We start from the raw sequence: 15606 nt of genomic DNA on the forward strand, positions 1-15606 counted from the left end.
CCACTCCACCCCTCAGTTCCTTGGAAGAATCTGTACCATTTTTAGATGTGTGTGTGGGGGTGTGGGGGTGTTACTGGAAATTGAATCCAGGGTGCTCTACCTCTGAGATACACTCTCAGCCCTATTTTATTTTTATTTTGAAACAGGGTCTCGCTAAGTTGCCAAGAGTCTCATTAAGTTGCTGAAACTGCCCTCAGATTCTTGACCCTCCAATCTCAGCTGCCGTAGTCATGGGATTTCAGATGTGTGCCGTAGCACTGGGCTTTTTAAAATAGTTCTTTATTTCCCATTCAGGAATGAAGAGAAAATTTGCTCTAAAATGTGGTTAGCATTCAATTAAAAAATGCAAATAGCTACATCAAAATGCCAATTCATATCATTTTTTAGGTCAGATGAGAAAAGACCTATTTTCCTGGAAAAGACTATTGATCTTTGACAGTTAAGATTACAGCTGGCATCTGGTAAAGGGAACAGGAAGGGCTTGGCAAATCCGCAGGAAAGAGCGTGTGTGCATTGTGCTTCTGGTTGTCTAGATGTCAGCTCCTGAAGCTTTAAGGTGTGAGTCCTGTGCATGTATTTCTTGGTAGCAGTCCCCAGTCCAGGAAGGCTGAGGGAGACAGCATACAGTGAACCTCCGTGCATCTGTGTGCATTCAATTCAGAAAGCCCTCCTTTTACATCAACTCTCACATAGGAGTCCCATCTGAATTCACAGAGACAGCATGAGAACTATTTCCAGCACCTTTGCCGGGTGCTAGCAACTAAGTTCCTACCATAGGTGCTGTGTGCTTAAATGAGAAGCCAAAGGAGGCTGTTCAGCCACTTAGGAGCAGCAGTCCGCTGGCTGATTGCCATTTGGAGAAAGCGGACGGCTGGGCAGTGATTGAAGTGTCCAGCAGGGGGCTGGCATTCTCTGTCTATACGTGGTCCTGATTCCTCTTCAAAGCCTCAGCTCAGAGAGCTGCCGTTTGCTGGTGCAGCCGGTGACGTCGGAAGCATCCTGCCTATAGGATTTGAGGCTTTCTCAGTGCAGTTTTTTTCTACCCACTTTAAACCTTCAGGTTCTAAATATTAGGGAAGACAGGGAAATGCTGTGTGACTCTAGCAGGCCAAAAGTTGTTAAGGAACTGTAACCAGGGAGACTGAGATCAGGATGGAGGTAGATGGGGATGATGCAGAGGGGGCTTGACGCTAAGCCTCTCTTTGGGCTGCGTTTGTGGTGTTGTTAACTTATCGGATTTAGAGGTACTCCAGTGAAGGCCAGCACCAGCATTCAAAGAGTGAGCTTTGATTATCATAGTGTAGCTGCCCAGGAGACTGTTTTTATTCAAGAAGATAAAGAACCGAGCATAGATCTTGTCCTCATCTTTACCTAGCTACAGAGTCAAAAGTTAAGAACCAGTATCTTAAGGGCACTTTTAGGGGAGAAGAAGTCTAGAGATGGATCTAAATAATTGTTTCCCTCTGAACTTGGAAGTGGACCATTTCATGTACTGCAATGCTTCCAATCACAGCGTTGATTTCCCTACGAATGAGGACTGGTTCCACCCAGGGATTCTCTATGTCATCCCTGCAATTTACGGGGTCATCATCCTGATAGGCCTCGTTGGCAACATTACTCTGATCAAGATCTTCTGCACGGTCAAGTCCATGCGAAACGTGCCCAACCTGTTCATCTCCAGCCTGGCTTTGGGAGACCTGCTCCTCCTGGTAACATGTGCTCCTGTGGATGCCAGCAGATACCTGGCCGACAGATGGCTATTTGGCAGAATCGGCTGCAAACTGATCCCCTTTATACAGCTCACCTCGGTGGGGGTGTCCGTCTTTACACTCACGGCACTTTCGGCAGACAGGTAAGTGCTGGCTGGACGGTATGTTTACTCGGGGTGGTAGAGGTTTCGGTAAAAAGAACTACCATGTCGTGACCCTCGGGACTATTTGCCAAGGGAAGTAGTATTCAAACTCAGATTCCCCTCTAGGCATGTTTTGGTCTGGGAATTACTCCTTGAGTTTGACCTATCAGTTTAAGAAAGAAAAGTTAGTGAGTGAGACAGGGGACAAATGAGAGGGGGAACCTCTGAGCCTTAAGACCAAAGTGCATTTTCTGGAGACAGATCATTGCCTCTTCTTGACCTCCCCCCCTGCACAATAAACTGGCCAGTGAGAAAGACAATCACAGCCCGTAGTTTCAAGCGCAGACACATGTTTCTCAGAAGCAATTCAAAATCTCCAGAGGACAGAAAAGTCTCACTGTACGCCTTCACAGTATTCTTGCAGAAATAACCAATCGGAGGAAATAAGCCTCATTTCTTAGACGTTTCTTTCCCTCAGACCAGTGTAACTTTTTCCCACAGCTGATTTTGTGTTCAGCTCTTTGGGACCTAAGAGTTGTGTTTTGGTTTCGCTAAGTCTTCCTTAAATGGGATCAAGCACTGTTGCTCTGGTTTTGTTCCCCCACGGAAAGCTTCGTTCAAGGCTAACTTCTAATTTTAATATTTTTATTGCCATCATTCTACATACAATGTCTTTGGGGTATGGAGGAGTGGGGAGGGAGTTCAGACTTGAGGGGGTTATTCCAGAAAATACACGTATCTCTGAACAGCATTGCTTGTGTGAACAATTGTTTAAAACTTTACATGTATTCGCTCTTAAAAAACCATATTGTTCTCTTGGAAGCATGTATCAAACATCTCTCTAGTAAAAAAAAAAAAAGATTTGTTTGAATTAACAACTCAGGAAATATCTGCAGATTGCTGACACAAATTGCTGAACATAGCATATGTACTTCTGCGTTCTGAAAACCAAGCACAGTAATAATTAAACTTTCAGACACAAATGACCAGATTAAGAAAAACTTGAACAATGAATCACAGACTATACATTTTTTTTTGTTTAAAGCCAGTTGTGCGTTAAAGGTGCATAGGACTTGAGAGTAGACTGGCAAAAGGTGGAGAAGCAACTCTTAAAAGTTTACAGCTCTTAAAAGTTTCCGCAGAAAATGTCCCACATTTTAATACATGTGGCACTGGATTCTCGTTTTCTAGAGGAACAAACAGTCCTCAGGTGAGCCGGCCTTGTTGAGTAATTGGCAAATAAAGATAGTGCTATCAGTGTTTGTAGACAGGTGTTTATACTTAGCTGCCTGGAGTACACTGCTTCGGCACACGCATTTTCAAAGACTGAAGAGGAATGGCCCAGAAATGAGCGTATTGCATCAACTGGACCTTTAGTTTACACATTTGCCCACCACGTCCTAATGAGCACAGACCGTTCGGGCATTGATTCAGGGTCTGCAAACTTTCGAGCTGGCAGAAGCTCTGGGGCTGGTTAGCAGTGGCCGAAGGCACGTCGGGATGAGGGTAATTTTCTTGATGGGAAAAAAGAGATTGTAGTTTCCGGGTTGATGAATGCAGTGTCGCAGATGGTGTTTACTGTCTTCCTGGGGAGGGAGACCGGAAAGTGAGGGCATGGAATGCAGAGATGCAGCTGCAGGGACCTCTTCCTCCCCAGGGTTTCAAAGCAGACCAAGCTCCCCATCAGCAGAATGGAAACACTCTTTCAGAAGCTGGAATGCACGTGCTGGCAGCTGCGGCGTGTCCTCAGTTAAGTTTGTAGTCAGTAGGTGTCTTTTCCAAGTTCAGAAATTGCCATCAAATCCCACGTAACTAACTTTTGTGTTTGGAGGAGGCTTTAAAAAGCCATCGGAGCTGAGTGGGGTGGTGCGCCGCCTGTCATTCCAGTAAGTGCTTGGGAGGCTGAGGCGAGAGGATCACAGGTGTGAGTCCAGCCTCAGCAATTTAGAGAGACTCTGCAATTCTGAAAATTAACAAGACCCTGTTTCAAAACAAAACACAAAAAGGACTGAGGATGTAGCTCAGAGGTCTAATGCCCCTGGGTTCAATTCCCAGTACCAAAGAGAGAGGAAAAAAGCTATTGGGTCACCTGGATCGCAGTAGTGCATCTGACCGATTGCAACAACAAGAATGGGTAGTGAGCTGGTTAAGTAATATAATACTGTACTTCTTTATTTATTTCACTTTGAAAAGCTTCCGGGATTTATATAACAATGTTATGAGATTGGCATGCAAATATATATGCTATATTCTTTCTTCTCAATAAAGTGCACACTCTCTACACAGTCAACCGAACAAGTTACCTGCTTGCTATATTTTTACATAATCACTACCTGGTTGAGATATAGAAGAGCTATAGCACCCCCAAAGTCTTTCTTATGCTCCTTCCTAGTTATTAGCCCCCCCATACACAGAGGTAATTCTGATTTCATTGACCAGAGATTAAATGCCAATTCTTTAATCTTGTGTGTGTGTGTGTGTGTGTGTGTGTGTGTAATCATTTAGTGAGTATTTCTTTGTTTCTGTCTTCCTTTTCTATACTTTTATAATTATGCATCACAGTGATTCAAAGTGATGCGAACACACGCTTGTGGTGCAGTTGCGTCCACATCCCACCCCGCCCCGGCCCTCCTCCTGCACGTCAGCGACGTCGGCGGGGATAGCTTTACATGCTTCTCATCATTCCTGCACTGGGCATCCGTGTCGATGCACAGAATGGTGCTTTGTTCTCTTTAACTGTGTGTAGTGCTCCAGTGGATGCATTTATCTCCATTTTATCTACGCATTCTAATACTGACGGACAGTGGGTTGTTTTGGGTTTGGGGGATTGATAAGAAGCTCTTCTGGATATTCTTACCCATGCATGGGAGGAATAACAGAAGAGTTTATATTTGCTTTGGGTAGATGTCTGCGTGTGAAAGGCTAGATCATAGAGGCATATATTTGCTAACTATTAGAAGTTTCCCAAAGTGGTACTCCATTTTGTTCTTGTGGTCCTGGGGATGGAACCTAGGGACATTCGGCCTCCGAACTACACCCCCCCCCCAGCCCTATTTTTTATTCTTTATTTTGAAACAGAGTCTCACTAAATTGCAAAGGGCCTCAATAAGTAGCCGAGGCTGGCTGTGAACCGCCATCCTCCTGTCTCAGCCTGGTAGTTTATTTTTGATAGGTTAATGAAGGGATGGGCCAAAAGACTCCCCAAACTGCATGACCATCAGAATCACAGGGAAACTTTAAAACCACACAGACAGCTGGATACAGTGGCGCACACCTGTAATCCCAGTATTTAGAAGGCTGAGACAGGAGGATTACAAATTTGAGGACAGCCTCAGCAACCTACCCAGACTCTCAGCAACCTAGTGAGACCCTGGTTCAAAAGAAAAATAGAAAAAAGACCTGGGAGTGTAACTCAAAGGTAGAGCACTCCCTGGGTTTCATCCCCATCATCAATCCGTCAGTCAGTCAGTCAATCAATCAATCAATCAATCAAACTATGCAGACTCCTAAATCTACTGAATCAGGGCTTCTGAGGTGACCAGCAATACCTGGGCTCATCCTGACCTCCCTCTGCAGTCCCCCCTCCCCTGACCCAGGTGAACCTGAGTCTTTGTCAGGATAAAAAGATTAGCTTTTTCTCTAAAAATGTTTATACTATTATCACTGTGTCAATTATCACAGAATTCCAGAAATCAGAATTCTGGGATTTGCATAGCCCCTTAGAAATCTGCCTGTGTCCTCTCTCCCCTCCCATGCTTCCTGCCCGTGCATGCACAATAATGTCCTCATTCCCAATGGCTGCACTGAACCATTTCTGAGGAAACATTTCTCTCCAGGATTCTCTCTTCCTAAGTCTAAGGCTCTCGGTTCCTCATCCCGTAAGGTTTATGGGTCAAATGGCCATGAACCGATCTCTATTTTTCTTAAGTTTTATTTTTCATGGTCCCAGGTACTCCACCCAGGGACATTCTACCACTGAGCTATACCCCTCGTCCTTTTTTTAAATTTTTGAAACAAAGTTTTGCTAAGTTGCCGAGGGTCTTACGAGGTTACTGAGACTGGCCTCGAATCTGTGATCCTCCTGTCTCAGCTCCCCAAGTCCTGGGATGACAGATGTGCAGCATTGCACAGATGTGCAGCTTAGACCTTTTTTGGCCACTATCACCCATATGAAGGAGTTGGGCTGAGTCACCTAACGCTATGGCCTTAGTTTAGTCATTCTTGAAATTATGGAGCAGACACAGATTATTCCTATGATCCCTCCCAGTTCCAACATCTTCTGATTTTTATCTATCGTTTTGCCTTATTCAGAGTCTGGCTCAAGCCTGCTCCTTAAAGTCTTGGTTAGGATTATTCTAGCCCATATTTCTTGGCCCTCTCCTAACCAAATCTTAAGATAGCTTTTATCTTGCTGTTTTGAAATATTTCATTCTTTTGTCTTTTTAAAAATCCTCTTACATATTCATTGTTTTGAATTTTAAGTAGATTATAAGTAGATTATTAAACATATTAAAAATAAAGATTTCTTATACATTTCTGTGGGGGTAGGTACTGGGGATTGAGCCAGGGGGTATTGTACCTCTGATCCACACCCTAGACATTTTTTTTTTATTTTGAAACAGGGTCTCACTAGGTTGCTGAGAGTCTCACCAAGTTTCTGAGGCTGGCCTTGAACCTGTGATCCTCCTGTTTCAACTTCCAAGTACTGTGATTCCAGGTACAGGCTTGTACTACCATACCCAGCTATATATTTCATTATAAAATTGAGTTCCCTGATCATTCCAGGTACTCAAAAGCCCCATGAGGAAAGTAGGAGAGCACAGATGCAGAGCATTTCCATCATGCAGACAGTTTTGCTGGACAGAACTGAGAAGGCTTTGCCCTGTGCCTTGAGTTCCAGAAATCTTTCCCAGGACTCTTCCCCTCTCTGCTTCCAAGGCTCTTCCTGTCTGATAAATGCTTTTGAAAGACAGGCACAGATAAAGGGGAAAGAAATCAAGTGTCCCACTGCCATCTCCAGTCACAGACTTGGGCAATTTAGGCATCCCACTGATAGGGATTTGAGACTTTCTGAAGAATACACAAGAAGAGGTCTGCCTTCCAGGTCTGCATCGTGAACTTCTGTCTCCTCTTCCCTTTGCAGGCGTGTGTGTGTGTGTGTGTGTGTGTGTGTGTGACTAAGGTTTAAATCCAGGGGCATTCTACCTCTGAGCTATGCCCTCAGCCTCATTTCTTTTTTTTGAAACAGGGTCTCACCAAGGTGCTGACGGTCTTGCTAAGTTGCTAAGGCCGACTACGAACCTGTAATCCTCCTGTCTCAGCCTCCCAAGTACTCGGATTACAGGTGTGTGCCACCACACAAGATTTATGACTCTCTCTTTATATCCCCTGTCCCAAGACCTGCCAGAACAAGCCCTTCTCCATCAAAACTCCTCTCACTCCTCCCACTTCCCTCCTCACTCACTCCCACAAGACTCCTGCCCTCTCTGACTTCATTTTCCCCTTCTTGAAGGCTGGGCTCATTCTCTCCATCTACTCAGATCTTACCAACCCTTCAAGGTATAGTGCAAGTCCTTTCTCTACAAAACATTCCCTGATTGCTTCCTCCCATTGATTTTTCCCTTCCTCAAAATGATGTTGCCTATAATGTTTATTACCTAATATATCCTGCTTTGTAGTGGTAGTAGGTTATTATTATTATTATTATTATTATTATTATTATTATTATTATTGGTTCTAGGAATTGGGTCCAGGGGCATTCTACCTTTGAGCTACACCCAAGACCTTTTTATTTTGGAATAGGGTCTAACTAAATTGCTGAGAGCCCTACTAAGTTGCTGAGGTGTTCTCAAACCTGCAATCCTCCTCACTCAGCCTCTCAAATACAGCCTCCAAGTATTACAGGTGTGTGCCACCATCCCCAACTACTATGGTTATTTTACAGATAAGTTTCCTGCTTCCTTAATCAAATGAGAAGCTCCATGGAATCTGTGTCTTCTACAACATCCAGGCTCACCCTATTTCCAATAAGAGTACAATAACAACAGCTCAATTAATGTTTGAGCTGTGACACAATCCAGCAGCTAGGAGAAAAAGGGTCATAGGAAGAACTCTAGACAAAGAAGGAGAAACCACAGATGAGCAAATAAAGTGATCTAACAGGGCTATGGGAGAGGGAAGAAGGAAATTTCCTCATGTACATGATGTACATTATCAAAGTCAGTCCACTAAGCCAAACATGAGAAGGAGGGAGGAGGAGGGAATGGGGTGGGAAGTGAGGAAGAGCTAAATGAGTGATGTGTGTATGTATGACCATCTTGTACCCCATTAAGAAGTATGATTACAATGCACCAATAAACAGAAGGAGGGGGAGAAGGAGGAGGAGGAGGAGAAAAAATCAACATGCAACATGGAATATGATGCTGTTTCTGGTCTCTGGACAGTGCGAGCTACACAACAGGCTGCTCTTTAGGAAGATGCTTTGAATGACTCTAGGGTAGTCCCCTTGGAAGGAGCTACTGCAGTGACTTTAAAGGTTACAATACGGTCATCCCAGCTTCATTGATTCTTAAGAGATTGGCCCTTTTCTTCAAGAGAAGACTTAATTTTTTATAGAGCATCCTTCCCAAAAGCCTCTGGGTTAGGGCAGTTTCCATGAGCTTCCAGTTCATGACTTGTCCATAGATTGATTTCAGAGACCTCTCCTGCCTCCCTCAAAGAGAATTCAGCTCACGTTTCACCGCAGTCCTGGAAGCAATGCAGCTGCCAGCAGCTTCCGGGAGCCACCAGAGGGCAAGTGCAACAGAAGTGGGGTTTCCCAGCAAGACTCTCAACTGAACCACCCAGAAAGGGGACAAGGGCAGCAGAGAACTTTGATCTTGTCCCTTGCACATTATCTTTTCAAGTGTCAGATTTTTATGTAATTAATTAAGTATCATTTCTGGCAACTTAATATGCATAGTGGCAAAAAAAAAACAAAACACCAACTTGATCATGAAACATACTGCAAAGCCCTGAAGGGCTCCCTGGTGAGGTTTTTTGAACTGTGCCTGTCAATAGCATCCTTTAAAAATAGACTAAATTTGCATTCTTGCACTTATAACTCTTCCTGATGTGTGGGGTTGCATAAATTCTCTCTTAATTAAAACACATGTTTTTCAGAATGAAAATGTAAAAAAAATCCCCCTTTCTTCTTGTTCTGCCCAGTAAGTAAGTCCCAGAAAAAGAAGGGACTTTGGAGAGGTTCATTTCACACACCATTCTCCTCCTGTGGGAGGTCTTCCTTGGCACCTCAGTCTAACCAAATGAGCAATATTAGCACATCATCTTTTTTACATTTATTGAAGTATAATTTATATATAGTAAATTCTAAGGTGTAGATTTCTATGAATTTTGACAAACTTATGCAGTCATTTAGCTACCACATCCACAATAAAATAGGTGACATTTCCCATACCACTCTCAAATTATTTTGTGTCCCTTTGTAGTCTATCCCTTCTTCCAGCCTTTACTCCTGACAACCCTTCATCTTTTTCAGAATGTCACATGAATTATATCGTACAGTATGTAGTGGTTCAAGTCTGGCTTCTTTCAACTCATGTTGTTGCATGGCTAATATGCCCCTTGTTTTTAGCTGAACACTCTTTCATTGCATGAATATACCACAGTTTGGTTATCCATTCTCCAGTTATTGAACATTAGAATTGTCTTCAGTTTTATGTGATTATGGATAAATCTGGCAAAAGCATTCATGTGCACTTTTCATATGGATAAAGGTTTTCATTTCACTTAGGTAAGTATCATCTGTAATTATTTTCTTGAGAATTATTTTATTCATTGTTTACTGTCTGTCTTCCACCACTAGAATATAAGTTCCTCCTAAGAAGGAGACTGTCTCATTCATTAACAAATTATCTGACACTAGGAAAATTCCCAATCAGTAATGAGTGCTCAAATCTACATTGAAGAAATTGATTCAAATTACTGTAAATTATGAATTTATAATAAATTGTAAGAGTAAATTATAATTTGATGGATGCATGAAAGGAGGAGTAAAGGAAAGAATGAGTCCTAGTAGATCCTAATGGGTGAGCCTGGAATAATGAATTATGGTCTGTGAATCATGTGTCCATTTACTTTGATGGTTAATGGAATGACAATGGTAGAACAATGTAGACCACAGTAGAACCTTACATGAGAGAAGCTCATCCAGATGTCATGGGGTCTGGGGATGCTTTTTATGAAAAAACAACTAAAGTTATGAACAGAACACAAGGTAAAGAAATTAATATTTTAGAGCCGGGCATGGTGGCACACTCTTGTAGTCCCAGCATTTGGAAGGCTGAGACGGGAGTACTGTGGTTCACAGACAGCCTCAGCTACTACTTAGTGAAGCCCTCTGCAGCTCAGTGAGACCCTGTTTCAAAATAAAGAATAAAAACTAGGGCTGGGGGTGTCACTCAGAGGTAGAATGCCCCTGGGTTCCATCCCCAGTACCACAAAAAAATGAAGGTTTTAAATCGGCTAGAAAACATACATTAGATTTAGAAATCACAAGAAATTATAAATTTAAATAGACTGATAAGTTCAAAAAACATCACAAAATCTAAAGGCATAACATGATATCTACAAAATAGCTGCCTGAAATTTCACCTCTGTTTTACTTATTTTCTAAAATATTTTGGCTCTCGTTTCATTTGCCTTTCTTTAAGTTGATCATGAGTTGGTAATAGCCTTCCTTCCTTCCTTTCTTCTTCTTCCTTCTCTTCTTCTTTTCTTTCCTTTGTGTGCTGGAGTTTGAATTCTAGACTTAGTGCATGCTAGGCACATACTCTAACTGAGCTATACTCTCACCTCCAGCAATATTCATTTGTAAAGGGAAATTAGAAGGATGAGTCAGTCTCCTAGCATAGTTGGTTACAATTGGCATTTGTTCATAAGAATTATATATAAATTCTCATTCTATCATGTATAAATTATATAAAACATAAGTTATATGTTTGTTTTTTAAATTTGGAATAGGGTCTTGGCTAGCTGCTGAGAACCTCACTAAATTACTGATGGTCCTCCTGCCTCAGCTTCCCAAGTACGGGGATTACAGGTTTGTGCCACTATGTCTAGCTCCTATTTACTTCTTAAATGCCCTACTATGCTAATGATAATTAAATTTCAACCTGATTTTGGGGGGAAACATTCAAACCATAGCAACCACTATCCAGTTTCTCTCCTATATAGGCTGTAAAAACTCATGACAATTCAAGTGTTTTTGTTCCTTGAGTAATCTTCAGTACTCATTCACTTGATGATACCGATTAACCTGCTTAGAACAGATGTGTTCACAGTATGAGCTTTTTGTTATCTTTATCGATGTTGGTATTTTGAGTTTATTTATAACACAAGTAAATTTATACAAATATATTTGCTGCCTATAATTCAGCTACAGATTCCTGCTTTATAAATACTGTTAAATTCAATTCTACCTATATATGTAAGTTTAAATCTATCATCTTATTTGATTTTTATTGGTTTCAACTTCCTACCTATAAATTGTTAAATATACTCTTTTTAATATTATTTTAGGTATTACCCTAGAGTTTGCAATATAGAGCCTCCACTTATTTAAAATCTACCACAAATTGGAACTTTCCCACTTGACCAGACAATTCAAAGTTAATAGGACACTGGAACTTCGTTTAAAGATTCTATTGGGCGTAGTGGCACATGTCTGTAATCCCAGTACTTGGGAGGCTGAGGTAAGGGGGATCAGAGGTTAGGGGCTAGCTTTGTCAACTTAACAATACTCTCAGCAACCTAGAGAGACCCTGTTCCAAAACAAAAAATATAAAATAAAAAGGGCTGGGGATGAACCTCAGAGGGAGAATGCCCCTGAGTTCAATCCCCAGTAGCACAATAAATAAATAAATACTAAACCCTACTTTTTTGTTTGGTTATTTTATTCTATATTATGATCTCTTCTATATTTTAACACCCACAAGATGTTATTTTGATTGTTTGTGCATACTTTATATTTACTCATACATTTGCCCTTTAGATTTAAATTTAGATTTGAGTTTTTCCACCTTTCTGGTGCGCACTCCTTCCTGCATCTCTGCATTTTCATCTGAGCTCACTTTACTTCCTCCCAGAGAACTCCCTTCCATCTTTCATTTAGAGTAAACCTACTGGTGATTCATTTCTCAGATTTCATTTGCCTGACCAAGTCTTGATTCATAGACTTTTTGGAGGATATTTCCATGGATATAGAAGTCGAGGATGCCTGTTCTTAACTTTCAGCATTTTGAAGCCGTCACTCATTGTCCTCTGACTTCCACTGTGAAGCCAGATGTTGATTTTATTGTTGTTCCTTTAACAATATTGACATTTTTCCTTTGGACTGATTTTTAAACTTTTTATCTTTGGTTTTCAGCAGTGTTACTATGATGCACATAAAGGTGATCTTCTTTGTGTTTTTCCTGCTTGTGGCTCATAGTATTTCTTAAATCTATGGCTAGAAGATTGTAGTCAGTTCTGAAAAGTCCTCAGCCATTACAACTACAAATATTGTTTCACTTCCATCATAGCTTCTTCTTTGTGCTACATAACTATAAATTAAATAACCACAGCTTATCTTTAAGTTTGTAAAGCTTCCCCTTCCCTTCGGTTGTTTTGCTTTTATTTATTTTTAATTTTTGGTACTGGGAATCAAACCCAGGGGCATTCTACCATGGGGTTGGCTACACCCCCAACCCCATTTTACTTTTTGTTTGAAACAGGGTCTCTTTAGGTTGCTGAGAGCCTCACTAAGTTGCCGAGGCTTGCCTTGTTATTCAGGCTCGCCTTGTTGTCTCAGCATCCCATGTAAGTTTAAATCTATCATCTTATTTGATTTTTATTGGTTTCAACTTCCTACCTATAAATTGTTAAATATACTCTTTTTAATATTCTTTTAGGTATTACCCTAGAGTTTGCAATATAGAGCCTCCACTTATTTAAAATCTACTACAAATTGGAACTTTCCCACTTGACCAGACAATTCAAAGTTAATAGGACACTGTAATAGGGTTACAACCATGTGCCAGTATACCGGGATTAATCTGGCCATTTTCAATTAGCTAATTCTCTCTTCAACCACATCTAGTCTGCTTCTGAAACCTCCCTTGAATTCTTATTTTCAGTTATTGTATATTGCAATTCTAGAATTTGGTTCCATTTTGTAATCTAACTTCTCAAATTAGCCTCAATATATTTTAAAATCCCTCTCTGGTAAACTCTCATATGTATAACCTCTATAAATCAGTTTCTGTTATATCCTTTTTCCTGTGTTTCTTGGTCGTTTCGTTTTTGTCTTCTGGTATGCCAGTCAAATTTGGTTTGAAGGCTTGATTTTAACATGAAGAGTCACAGCTACCTGGAGGCTGTGGATGATACTGGCTTACAGAAAAGATAAGCTTTTGCTTTTGCTTCTCCTGCTGCTCTTTTTTTTTTTTTTTTGGTGGTACTGGGGTTCCTGGAAGCCCTTCTACCTCTGGGCTACACTCCCAGACCTATTTTTATATTTTTATTTAGAAACAGGGTCTCCTAAGCCAGCGCGCGTGGCTGGCTTCGAACCTGCGCGATCCTCCTGTCTCCACCTCCCAAGCGCGGGGATTACAAGCGTGCGCCACCACGCCAGGCTCCTGCTGCTCTTTTTGAAGCTGAAAAGTGGCAGGATACATAACTCAGTCTGGGACTGAGCTGATTAGAAGCTGGGCTTTCGTCTTTGTAAAAGGTGGTCTCTTATAGTTTTCATCTGCGCCCAGGGCATACCCCTTTGGGCATCTTGGGGTGTTAACTTGGGATCCCTTGGGCGCCACTTATTGTCCCTTTCCACCTAAAGCCGCTCAGCTCCTGGTTTCTCTGCTGCTACTTAATATTTGTAAATGCTTTATGGATGCTGAATTGCAGCTTTATCATTACACTATCTCCCCAGAATTTTGGCTTCTCTCATCTCTATTGCCTTGGTATTTCCCTGATGATTTCAAAGAGCATTTTTTTCTCAGTCTTCACTACAGAAGAATTTGGTCGGCAAACAGCTAGGTCGCCATTACTCATCCCATCTCTCTTAAACACCTGATCCGCAGCTGCTGAAATGCCACACACCTCAGTTCTTTTACAGAGGAGTTAACAACTACGTATTTGGATGCGTGGGACTGACTGGCATTGGGAGCCTCAAACTATCTCATCAATTTTGAGCCTGGAAAATAAGCTCTGGCTAATCTCAAAGCAAGTGAGAAATCACAGCTGATGGTCAGTGGACATTGCCAAGCATGAAGGTACATTAAAGCCTCTGAGCTCTTCAAACTAGTCCAGGACTCTTAGCCACAATAACAGGAGCTAGAACTAACAGCTGAAATGTCCTGGGAAGGAATATTCTTGTATATTTCTTTAAACTTCACATACTTATAACTTTCCTTTCATTCTTATACTCAGGCCAAATGTCCAGTGATGATAGATAAAAGTTGTATAGGAAAGAAGTGGGAAGAAATATAAAATTTGGTATATAAAGAAATTTATTTTCCAGTGGGAGAAGGACATACTCTGACAACAATATGTCTGTATGACTCATCTATTTCTTTATGCCCTATATATAGAAATAGAAGAAGTACACGTCAACTTAAAGCTTTTCACGGGTTTTCTTGTTTTCCTTTACTGGTTATTTAACTATTTTTAATTGAGTTAGGCAATGCATAGCAGCATCAGACCTAAGCCATTAGAAGTACTTTAAACACAATTTTAAAACAGTAGGAAATTATGCAGCAAGAACATCACAGTAGTTTCCCCATGAACATATATGGGAAATGTTTAAAATAACTTAATGGAATCCGATACAGTGGCATACACTTATAATCCCAGTACTTGGAAGGCGGAGACAAGAGGATCACAGATGCAAGGACAGTCTCAGCAATTTAGTGCTAAGACCTTCAGCAACTTAGAAAGGCCCTACTTCAAAATAAATAAATAAATAAATAATAGGCAGGGGATGAAGATCAGAGGTAGAATACCTCTGGGATCACTCCTCAGTACTAGTAATAAAAATTAAAATTAAAAAAATAGTGTTCAGAACCGATTTTTAAAAATTCAGTTATTATCTTTTCTTCTCCTTTTTAAATGACTGAAACTCAGGCATGGTGGCACATGCCTGTAATCCCAGTACTTGAGAGGCTGAGGCAGGAGGAGCGCAGGTTCGCAGCCAGCCTCAGCTACTTAGTGAGGCCCCCCACAACTTAATGAGACCCTGTTTCAAAATAAAGAATAAAAACAGGGCTGGAGGTATGGGTTGGAGGTAGAATTCCCCAAGGTTCAATCATCAGTTCTGAGGGAAAACAAAAGAAAACATTGAAGAAGAGTAGAAAAATCAAAATTTGGCATTGTTTCTTTTCTAGTCAATAGAGATGAAATCGAAAGTTAAAATGGTGGCTTAAAAGCCGGGTGTGGTGGCGCACGCTTGTAATCCCCGTGCTTCGGAAAGTGAGACAGGAGGATCGCGCAGGTTCGAAGCCAGCCTCAGCTGGCTTAAGTGACCCTGTTTCCAAATAAAAATATGAAATAGGTCTGGGAGTGCAGCCCAGAGGTAGAAGGCCCCTGGGTTCCACCCCAGTACCACCAAAAGAAAAAAAAAATGGTAGCGTAAGGAATACATGTACTCTGAGATAAAGACAGGTAGAATGAAAATATATAGTTTTGCATACTCTCTGCCTGTGCTTTTAAAAGATTCA

At 41.3% G+C, this 15606-nt stretch overlaps 1 protein-coding gene across 1 annotated transcript in view; it reads left to right on the forward strand.

The window, feature by feature from the left end:
• Positions 1-1439: 1439 nt before the first annotated feature.
• Positions 1440-15606, forward strand: part of GRPR (gastrin releasing peptide receptor) — a gene marked incomplete at both ends in the record, with an annotated part of 35626 nt that continues 21459 nt past the window's right edge. Inside the window, one exon of the mRNA XM_080719368.1 lies at positions 1440-1852. Within this exon, the coding sequence (XP_080575494.1) occupies positions 1440-1852 (413 nt within the window). The remainder of the gene's footprint in view (positions 1853-15606) is intronic.

Source organism: Muscardinus avellanarius (genome assembly GCF_963383645.1).
Source record: "Muscardinus avellanarius genome assembly, chromosome: X".
In the NCBI taxonomy this organism is placed as follows: Eukaryota; Metazoa; Chordata; class Mammalia; order Rodentia; family Gliridae; genus Muscardinus; species Muscardinus avellanarius.